The sequence below is a fragment of the Trichogramma pretiosum genome, unplaced genomic scaffold, assembly GCF_000599845.2.
Source record: "Trichogramma pretiosum strain Unisexual culture from Peru unplaced genomic scaffold, Tpre_2.0 scaffold19, whole genome shotgun sequence".
Classification (NCBI taxonomy): Eukaryota; Metazoa; Arthropoda; class Insecta; order Hymenoptera; family Trichogrammatidae; genus Trichogramma; species Trichogramma pretiosum.
Window position 1 is genome coordinate 884,613 of NW_019641707.1, and position 12,062 is coordinate 896,674.

At 40.6% G+C, this 12,062-nt stretch overlaps 1 protein-coding gene across 1 annotated transcript; it reads right to left on the reverse strand.

The window, feature by feature from the left end:
- Positions 1-1,888, reverse strand: LOC111694542 (zinc finger protein 227-like). The gene is made up of 3 exons (XM_023463108.1): positions 1,759-1,888; positions 1,578-1,689; positions 1-1,503 (listed from the first exon to the last, which is right to left on the reverse strand). Exons 1-3 carry the CDS (start codon positions 1,791-1,793, stop codon positions 1-3), a joined length of 1,650 nt encoding a protein of 549 aa, XP_023318876.1. The 5' UTR covers positions 1,794-1,888.
- Positions 1,889-12,062: the final 10,174 nt, after the last annotated feature.

Below are 12,062 nucleotides of genomic sequence, written 5' to 3' on the forward strand. Positions count from 1 at the left end.
CTATTGCTTTTCCAAACCTTTTACATTGAATTTGATGTGCCCTTTAATGCGTGAGTGATGCATCGAATCAATGTGGATTTTTAGTTGACTCTTCTGTATGAATGTTTTTCCACATATGCCACATGTACAGGTAACACCTATGTGCATCTTATTGACGTGGGTCTTCAAATTAAATTTTCGTGAAAATGTCTTTTCGCATAAGTCACACGAGTATTTGATATCATTATGCACCGAATCCATGTGGGTTTTCAGATTATATTTATGCGAAAATTTCTTGCCGCATTTATCACATGAATGCTGGATACCATTATGCACCGTGTCAATGTGGTTCTTGAGATTAATCTTTGATGAAAATGTCTTTTCGCATAAGTTACACGCATATTTAATATCATTATGCACCGAATCAATGTGGGTTTTCAGATTATATTTATGCGAAAATTTCTTGCCGCATTTATCACATGAATGCTGGATACCATTATGCACCGTGTCAATGTGGTTCTTGAGATTAGTCTTTAATGAAAATGTCTTTTCGCATAAGTCACAGGCATATTTATTATCATCATGCACTGAATTTATGTGGGTTTTCAGATTAGATTTTTGCGAAAATTTCTTGCCGCATTGATCACATTTATGTTTGGTACCATTATGCACCGAATCAATGTGGTTCTTGAGATTAGTCTTTAATGAAAATGTCTTTTCGCATAAGTCACAGGCGTATTTATTATCATCATGCACTGAATTTATGTGGGTTTTCAGATTAGATTTTTGCGAAAATTTCTTGCCGCATTGATCACATTTATGTTTGGTACCATTATGCACCGAATCAATGTGGGTCTTGAGATTAGTCTTCAATGGAAATTTCTTTCCGCATAAGTCACACGCGTAGTTAATACCATTATGCACCGAATCCATATGGGTTTTCAGACTAGATTTATACGAAAATTTTTTGCCGCATATATCACAAGCCTGGGAAACACCATTATGTTTCGAATTTATGTGGGAATTGAGACTACTTCTTTGTGTAAATTTTTTGCCACAATTATCACATGAGTGGGTGACATTTTTATGCACTCCATCAATGTGGACTTTTAAATAATTTTTACTTGAAAATTTTTTTCCACATACTTTACATGCGGGGTTTTTTTTATCGTGCACTCTATCGATATGTGTTCGGAGCATATTTTTGTTGTTAAACTTTTTAGTAATTCTTCTTTTTTCATTTTGTTCAATAAATTTACAGTTGAAATTTGAATTCGATTCCTCTGTAACTTCACAAATAATTTCCTGTTTCACTTCCTGTGTGTGTTCCATTTTAATTATCTTTTGACTTTTACATACATCGCTATCTTTCAAATTTTGCAAGTGATTCGGAGAGTAGTTGACAATTTGTTTAACTAACGGTAAATCTATTTTGGGTTTGAAATCTTCACATTCAAAAACTATTTCCATTGCTTTACCGAGTTCAGTTTCTTGATTTTCGTCACATTTACGTAGGTTATGATTCTGTTGAAATATCACAACAAATGAGAGTCACCATAAAAAAACAACTATAATACCAGTTACATAAAAAATCTTACTGTATTTTCTCGTGGAAATGGTGAGAGCTGGAAGTTTTTCAAATCGGGTTTCTCATCAATCATTTCACAACCATTTCCGATAAGCGACATATCAGCAGGTTCCTCTTTGATTCTGAAATAACCTCAATCAGATCAATTGTTTTTTCATGATATATTTATAACTTTCGTAAATGAAAAGTACCTGTCAGTAAAATTAAATAAACTACCGGATTCCATCGTTCTTCTTTGAAGTTTTTTTCAATGATTAATCTTTCTATATACGATACGATGTGCTGATCAAGTCAACTTACACGAAAAAACTCAAAACTGGCGCAGAGCACTGAGCACTGATCGAGCTGTGGGCTCGTCGTTCAATTCGCGCGAGGCGTGCATAACCTCTCAGTGTGTTGCCCGAAAATCGCGTTGTTTTGCCGTGTGTGCAGGTAGCGCTGCACTACCCTATATTGAAGACCTATCGGCTGTACGAAACTACTCTTTTCCAGTCTTTTCGAATATTTACAAATCATTATGATGTAAAGTTTCAATGTATAGTCATACGTAAACCCAGCAACATCAATTCATTATGATTATATTATTGAAGAAATTACATTATATATCTCATGTCCAATGAGTGGTTATCCAGTATTATATCAATTAATTACGAAAAAATTAGAATTAAAAAAATTATTCTACGATGCGCGAGTCGCACTGAGCATGAGCTAGAACATTACAAGCAGTCTAGTTCGAGTCAAGCTCGTTTATGGAACTGTGAAAAAAAATTCGCAAGCGTCGCGCCGGCTTGATATGTGCGTCGATTTTGGGGCCCTCGGCGCACGTTCGAAAAACACATTGTGCTGCTGCTGCTGCTGCCGTTGCGAATTTTGCAACCCAATCTTTTCTCACGCTGGAAAAATACTTCGTATACGACTGGCCGTTTCTTAAATTGTTTTTTCTTATTTTTTTTTCTTCTCCCTCGCGTGTTGTACGAGATTTTAGACGCGCGCTCGCGCTTATCTCGCTCGCGATTTTGTTTTGATTTTTTGTTTTTTTCCTCCTTTTTTCGCGTCTCTTTTTTGTGACCCGCTCTAGTTGGCCGACTATAAATGAATCTGGCCAATGTTCTCTTTCTTTCTACATGCTGTCGAAAAATACACACACACACACACACACACAGGCGGGCGGTCCATATATGCCGCCGCTCGCGAGATATCATTTTTTTGTCATTATGTAGTTTACAGTACGCGCATACCGTATACGTGCGGCTGGATATTATACTGTTTGTTATTGCGCTGGTATATGAACCGTAGGTCCACCGCAAACATACACGCACAGACACACGTACGTGTATCTGGCCGAGGTACACATTTATCTAGACGTTTTATCAAATTGTAGGTCAGTCGAAAAAATGAAGGAAAAAAAAAGTTAATTACGTACTCCGTCGGCGGGTACGAGCGCCTTTTTTTCGAAAGGAAAAGATCGCGCGTTGGACAAAACGGTCGCAGTCACTCCATGACAATATAAAATAATGACTCTTTCATCGACGCTTCGAATGCGTGTAATATGGTTTTTTTATTTTTCTTATTATTTTATTGCCGAAGATGCTGAAAAGGCGGAAGGAGAAAAAAATCCATCTCGATCCGAGCGCAAGTACGCGTGGTAAGTATCGGTTGTGCTTTAATTGCACACAAACAATTCGCAGCAACAGCATCAGCAGCAGTAGCTCTTAACGTAATAATAAAGAGCATATATGTGTATAGCTGCTTATATTATCCTGTGAACTTTCACGTTAATACAACACGCACATACACGTACACTCTATGCATGTTTACGTATATGTGTGTGTGTGCATTATAAACCGCGGGGAGATATCGCGCGTCAATCGATTAACACGCTTATGAATTATATATTTTCCAAAGGCCGCTCGCGGCTCTCGTGCATAGCATACCCCAGCGCGTATACATACATATTGAAACAATAATTATGAATTATTAGTCAACAAGTGGAGTTTTGCCATATATTATACGTACATATACACACACGGGTGCAAAAGAGTGTTTAATCGGCGGCAGCAGCAAGCGCGGCAACTATCAGTAGTAGTACCAGTAGTAGTAGTAGTATTAGTAACTCTCCCTCTCGCTGCATAGCACGTGTATTATACACGAGTACCTATATCTAAGTATGTGTATATGTGTGCGGTGCGCGCACACAAGATAATACACACGCACCGCGCAGAGAGCTCTTGACGTTCTCGCCATTATGAGACTCTCTTGTGTATATGTGTGTGTGTTGTACTGTACTGCAGTGCGCGAGAACAGCGAAAGGCGCGCGCATATATGAAGGTTTTACTCCGATTTTACGCAAGGCATTCACTCTATTGAGGCGGCACACAACTGCAGCGGCGCAGCTACTCTCCTTAACTTGCCAACGCCGCTGCTGCTGCACTTCTATGTGTATGTGTGTATGAGTGTATATCAGCTGAAATAAGGCCTGAGAATGTAACGGCTAGGCTGAATTTTTTTGCTCTAATGACAAACTATAAAATGTGCCGCGTGACGCACGTTCGAACAATGTATCCTACAAATTGGATCGAACATTTTTATTATCTCTCTCTCTCTCTCTCACTCGCTCCGGCAAGAGCTAAGCTCTTGCTCGTATAGATATATACGCAGTGTATTATAGGACTGCAATAGCTTGTGTGCAGCTGGCATATAGGTACGTATATATCACCAGGCACCTATATATTATTATCCATTATAACGGCCGAAGGGAAAAAAGTCGCATCGACGACAGGAGAACAAAAAATTGCAAACGAGAAGTATAAATATGCAAATAATATCCTTGTTACAGGACCTATGCGCGCAATTATTAACTTTCCTCGCGCGTCTCGTGCTGTATATTATAGAGAGCACGGGAGTATATATATAGGCGTTACATTACCTCCGCGTGTATATAGTGACGCACACACATGTGCTGCTGATCGCGACGCAGCTCGAGATGCGAAAAGCGCAGCGCAGCACGGAGCTTACATAACGCGCGCGCTCGACTTTTACGGGCGGAAAAAACGTCGTGGTCGTCGTCGTCGTCGTTGGCGCACAATTGGCAAACTTTTTTGCTCTCTCACTATTGGAGCGTATACAAGAATGTATATTATACATTTTGCGATATACGTATTATAAACCCGTGGTGCGCGTGCCGATACTTACATACACACACATAAACGGCATTTGTATAATAGTGTGAAATAGGAAATGAGTAACTTTACATAAGCCATCCCCCCGCGCTTCGGATGTGTTCGCATAATATATAACTATTTATTTTACGCTCGATCGAAAATCGAGAAATGTCCGCGCGCGTGAGCACGATATAACACACATAAAGGTAAGACGCGCGCGTCACGTTGTAAATCGAAGCATATTTTCCCCGCTTTCAGATTCCTTTTGTGGCTTTTTTTATTGCACATCGTGCACAGAGCGCAGGCACGAGCCGAGGCTGCACACTACTGCTGCCGCTGCGGTCAATACCTATATATCGACAATATATATAAAATTGCTATCCTTTTTGTTATATAGGAGCGCGTAACGATAAACGCGTCGATGTATACGCGGCTTTGGGGAGCAGCTTACTTTATGCAAGAGATTTTTGAGGAAATAGCCTGTGTGTCTTTTACAATGGAGAAAGACTTAGACAGCTGATCGCGCGACTGGAGAAAGAATATCTAAATGCAGATTTGCCGCGGCCACTGCACTTATTGCATATTATTACGCTCGCCTAGCTGCCCAATTGCAATCTCTCGACTTTGTGCACAAAAAAAAAAGAAAAAAAAAGAAATTAAATAATTTTCGTTCTTTGTTCTCGCTCCATATAAATGTCGCACGGGACTTGGCATTAAAGTGCCATCGCGAGCTCACTTTCGATGTGTGCTCGCAAGTATGTAGCATATATGTAAAAAAAAGTGCAGATTTAACGACACGCGTATATAGTACGTAGACGCGTATAACTGCATGTACATATAGAGCGCGAGAGAGAGAGACGTACGTACACGAGTCTTCAAATAACTTTCACCGTTGGTTGCGTTTCGATACTTTTTGCCGCCGCTGCTGCTGCTTTTGCTTTGGCTCGCGCTATCTCTATATAGGATATATATTCGCAGGACGATCAGCACACACATGCACACACTTAAAATAACGTATGCAACAAAGACCGCATGAAAAAAGTGAAAACACAAAGAAAAAAAACGCCGAAGCCGCGCCACGTGCGCGCGCGTGAACCGCTCAAAACTGCACTTTGTGGCGTGCATGTCGAAGTGCATTTTCGCGGCAAAATGTATAATGGTATTCTTCGGATGAAGCTATTTATCGTTGTTGTTGTTATTATTATCTTTATACCACTCGGCAATTTTTTTCCTTATAGCTGCTGCTGCTGCGTCTCTGCGCGTCTAAAGTTGAACTGCAGCAGCGCAGCAAGCTACTACTACTGACCACTTCCAGCTACATACTCGTTGCTCGTGAGCTCGTTTTATTTTTTAGCCCAATTTCGCGCTCGCGCGTAAGTATAATACGTTTCAGAAGTAGCATAAAGAGACACACACCGACTGCGGAGAGCGAGAGTGTGCAGAACGAGAGAGAGAGAGACTCGCCCGCCGCGCGCTAATAACCAATTCTCTCACGAAAATTTTTGTTTCGCGCGCTCGCAAGCGCGATTATTTGTAAAGTGAGAGCACATGCGTTACACACATTATATTATATTATTATATTATTATGCTTATACATATACCTATATATATCTATACACTGGCGCGCACGCGAGCGCGTCACGCGTGTACGTCTCTCTCTCGTGAGCAGTAGCAGCAGCTCCTTCTGCTTCTTTTTTTTCCTTAAACTTTTTTCCTCTCTTATTTGATGCAAAAATTTTTAGCTTTTTATTATTATAAAAGTGAAAGCACGGCAGACGCAGACGCAGTCGCGCGAGCTTTGCCGCACTGGCCTCACGTACATACACGCGTATATAATATAACGAGAGCACGCGATATATCGGTCAAAAAATAATTTCTTTTCTTGCATTATTATACACGTAAGCGGGACTTTTATTTTTAGAAGTTTTTTGGGGGGCGAGCTCTTTTGTGGGGTTTGTTTTTTTTTTTGGTACGTTACATACGTACACATAAAATGTTCAATATATATCACGAATGCCGTACGGCGCGCGAGATTATTATACAAGTGGCGCAGGAGAGGGCCTTTTACAATGGAAAATACGTAAAAGGGTTATACATGCATGTAATACGACAACAATCGAGCTTAATACACGTATATTATATGCACTTTAACGAGGCAAGAGCACGCGTGTGTATCTGTGCATATAATGACCCTTCCACGCGGGCGCGCGCGAGCATGGTCCGGAATTTTTGTCCCTCTTTTTTCGTCGCGGCGCGCCGACGAGAGGTATTATAACGATTATAAACCTGCGTTATACGTTCCAAGAAGTTTATTTTTAGAATATATGTACCGTTTCGAGATTTTTCCATACGCTCGAATTAAAGCTCGAATTTTCGGTCTTGCAACTCTACGATATCCTGTTCACATACGTATATGAATTTTATCCGACCTTTTTTCCGTTTTTTGTTATTCGTGCATACGTATAGAGTCACTCCCCGTATCCGAGTTATTTCTAATCTCCGTGTGACGCATACGTCCATTAAGCACCGCCGATCTAAATGTGCACTTTGCGTCGCGGTGGCGATTTTTTTTTTTCGTTTCTTTTTCATCTTCATCGCAATGTGCTGCTGGCGCATGTCAGTGAACCTCACTCGAATTCAAACTTTCATCCGCGTACGTACATCGTCGTCGTAGATCCGAAAAATCGGTTGCTACTCTCTATTTTCTACGTTAACCACGCGTCGAAATTACCACACGGATACACATTCGTAATGTGTGCACACGCGAGATTGAACGATCATCGCATCCAATGTGTGTGTAAGCGCGCGCGGTTTTTTCGACCACGACTTTCTTTGGGCTTTTTAATTCGTTCGGATATAAGTGTATGTGTTTTGGCGCAAGCCGCGAGAGATTCGGACGATCCGTATGTACACGTATGCAAATAAAGGACTTTTCTCGCGTCTTCCCCGAGCATACGTGCACACATACGTAGCTGTGGCATTGACATTCGCTCGAAATCTGTATATACCGATCCGCCGCTGCTGCTACGCTTAAATGCAGCGCGCGAAACTTTCTTCTTCTTTCCGCGATTTACGTCCCATAGCTGCTGCTGTTGCTGCTGGCCTCGTATTAGCGCTTAATAAATTTTTCCGTCCGTCCAGCCAAAAATATATACGAGCGAACGACTTTTTTATTCCATCGATCTCCTTATTATACGCTTAATTGTCCGTCCGCGCGAGAGAGAATCGTTTACATTTTATGCATCATGCATGCACACACACACTTTTGTCGCGCCTCCCGTAACTCATTACACGCGTCTTTAACGCGCTTCAACGATTTTTAATTAATTGTAAATTTCAATTAATTATATATACGCGCGACTCCGGAGCATACATTAAAACGATCCGAGCGTCGAAAGCTCCGATTTCGATCGTGACGTGTGCGGTATATACGTATACGATCAATATAATTTAAATTGCTTCATCCTGCACATGGGCTGCATTACAAATACGAAGAGATGAAAAGAAAATGAAACGATTTTGACCGATTACCGGTCGGTGGATAAAAAAAATAATAATGACGCATTTGGCGTTGCTGCTGCTGCCGTTGCGCATTTATAATAACATGCGCGGTTTATGACACTTTAGCTTAGTGACTTTTACTTTCTTAATAATGGGGCGCTCTCTCTCCCTCTCCCTCTCCTCCCTCTGATCACGTGTGTGGGTTCTCATTTAAAGTTGCTTCTCAGCTGCTGCGACACATTATTATATTGTTTTGCTTTGCGAACGCGGGACCCGAAAAATTGCGATCGTAAATATCTCGTGTACACGGCTCGGGATATACTTAAATATTTTCTACTCTGCGCGCGAGCGTTATAAAATGAGACAGTCTCGTTGCCGCGCGAGAGCAAACGAGAGGAAGAGTGAGAGAGGAGAGAAAGAGAGAGAGAGAAAAGTGCATTATCGGCGTATTAAATCCTTCCCGAAACACGAACCTCAATTAACGTATACTTGCCGCGGCAACAGCAGCAGCCAACAGCAGGTAATATTATACGGCATAAGTTATAACGGCGACGACAACGCGAATAGCTCCAAATAGGATTTTGGATAACGACGTACACCTTATATACACACACTACACAGGTATAAATAGCATACATACAGCCGCGTAAGTTTGGTTTTTTTTTTTGATCGACGATACGTAGTATAGCTAGTTTTCTCTGTCCGTCTCTCTCTCTCTCTCGTGCCGGGATAGGATAGACGAAGAGACGGAATCGATGGCATTTGATTGATTTCCCATTGGATTTCTCATTTGAAAGCGGATCGGCTACTGCTGCTGCTGCTGCTGGTAGTCAGACAGCGACGATGTAAAGCATATATTATAACGAATCTCTACTTGTATATATGTACTTACACACATGCCCGCGTGTATTGATACATAAGGGTACGATACAGACGAGATATCGGATGCCGCACATCCGGATTTCCCTCCTCCCACCCCCTGGGTAATTCATTTGCACTGCATATCGACGCGAGCGTAAAAGTTTCCGCGAAAATTCCAGCGATTATCATCGCTTCTCCACTTGTGTGTGTGCATATGTATGCATGTATCCTATCGCAAGCACGCGCGCGAGTATACATACGTATATATACGGTGTATTGAGCTATACATAGACATAAACGTATCGGAATACGTGATTCTGATTGGAGACCGGAGATCGGTTTCACTCTCGGTTTATAATGAACTTGATACTCGTTCGCTTGTATGCACGTATACACGAGATTGCACCCAGGTGAAAAACAATATGTAATGTGTACATTATCGGAGAAATATAAACATATTATTACTTGTCGCTGTCGTCGTGGTCGTGCGCAAGCTTTACCGCAGCTCCGAACTGTCTTTATCCTATACATAATATGACACACAATATATAATGCATTATAATAATGTAATAATCCTCATGCGACTGCAGCGGGAGGATATTATAACGTATTATGAGCGCTGCGCACACGGCTCCTGCACTTTCGCGCGTATATATATGGGTCAAAATAATACTTTTTTACAAAACCGTGCGCACGTATGTCACCGATCTTGACGCGCTTTTGGTATGTTATAGTACATGGTAAAAAGGTCCCAAAAAAAAATTTTTAGACCCCCTCCCCCCTCCTGCCCCCCACTTCCGGTATAAACGTCCATTTTCGATCTATATTTTTTCTGAGGACATGAAGCAAGTAAAAAATCTGAAAAAATTCATAAAAATACTTTTCCACAATCCAAACAACCTTGAATTTTTTCAGATTTTTTGAGTGCTTCAGGCCTTCAGATAAAATCATTGAAAATTTCAAAAATCGAGATACGGCGGTATGAGCCGATGTAGTACTCGGAAATTTTTTCAGTTATTTTTCGCATTAAAAAACATAACCTCAATTTTTTTCAGATTTTTTCAGATTACCTAACGCACCTTTTGAAGCCAAAAACCGATTTTTTTGACGAAAATAATTTTTTTAGGACAGTACGGAGCCTCGAAAAATCTGAAAAAAATTTTTTCTTGTTTTTTTCATCAAAATACGTAATCTCAAATTTTTTCAGATTTTTTAATTGAAGGCGATAGCTTCTAGGGCCGAAAAATGCTATTTTTAACAAAAAATGGTTCCTAGAACCCGATGGTTCCGGTGAAAAAATTTGAAAATATTTTTTTTGAATTCCTTGTCAAATTTTAATAAATTTTGACCGTTTCAAAAGTTCGATTGAAGCTTCCTAGCTCATTTTAGAGCATCAAACGAGTTTTATCATTCCTTAATGTCTTCAGAAACGTCTTCAGATATTTTGCACTAATCTTTGTCCTGCTCTAAAATGAGCTAGGAAGCTTCAATCGAACTTTTGAAACGGTCAAAATTTATTAAAATTTGACAAGGAATTCAAAAAAAATATTTTCAAATTTTTTCACCGGAACCATCGGGTTCTAGGAACCATTTTTTGTTAAAAATAGCATTTTTCGGCCCTAGAAGCTATCGCCTTCAATTAAAAAATCTGAAAAAATTTGAGATTACGTATTTTGATGAAAAAAACAAGAAAAAATTTTTTTCAGATTTTTCGAGGCTCCGTACTGTCCTAAAAAAATTATTTTCGTCAAAAAAATCGGTTTTTGGCTTCAAAAGGTGCGTTAGGTAATCTGAAAAAATCTGAAAAAAATTGAGGTTATGTTTTTTAATGCGAAAAATAACTGAAAAAATTTCCGAGTACTACATCGGCTCATACCGCCGTATCTCGATTTTTGAAATTTTCAATGATTTTATCTGAAGGCCTGAAGCACTCAAAAAATCTGAAAAAATTCAAGGTTGTTTGGATTGTGGAAAAGTATTTTTATGAATTTTTTCAGATTTTTTACTTGCTTCATGTCCTCAGAAAAAATATAGATCGAAAATGGACGTTTATACCGGAAGTGGGGGGTAGGAGGGGGGAGGGGGTCTAAAAATTTTTTTTTGGGACCTTTTTACCATGTACTATAACATACCAAAAGCGCGTCAAGATCGGTGACATACGTGCGCACGGTTTTGTAAAAAAGTATTATTTTGACCCATATACAATGTATATGCTCTGTGCTTGGCGTATACAGTAGTATAAGTGGCCTATAGTAGTACTTGGAAGCTCGATCGGACGGCGATATCTATAAGCGTACGATATACACACACTGTGGCAGGACTTTTTGCAGCTCGACGCGAAAAATTGCGCAATATATGAAAGAGAGCTATACGTATAAAGCTGGCTCGAGTCTCAGCGGGGGAACGTGCTATGCAGGCGGCGGCGGCCTCTCTTTTCTCAATGCGCGCGCTTACGTATGTATAGCTGCTGCAGGCCACACACACACAGACATACTTACGTACAGATACACAAGTATAAAGAGACAGACACCATGACTGCACGTATTGTGTCGCTCACATGGCACATTGTGCGCCATGGCGGTGCACATTTAGAGGAGAAAGAAAATACCGGGTGGGGAACTACTCTGTGTAGCTGATATGCCGTTGCCAGCCGGACTCTCGGCCGCGGCGCGCCATCGCGTTGGCTATTATACCGCACGTTCCAAATCCAAATGTGATATTGCATGTATGACTGGTATTAGGTCCGAACTGCTCACGTATACCTTCGAGACATTTATAATTATGCTATAGGCCGCGCAAACGCACATTAATATCCACAACGGCTCGGAGACAGTCGACTCATTTAAAGATATGCGCGGAGGTCCAGTCGTCGCATGCATACGAGTTTTGCCATGCTCGACCAAAGTCGTGATCACACGCTGCATTCCTTCTTCTATTATAATCTGTTATTCTGAATGTACGTATGTCTGTGT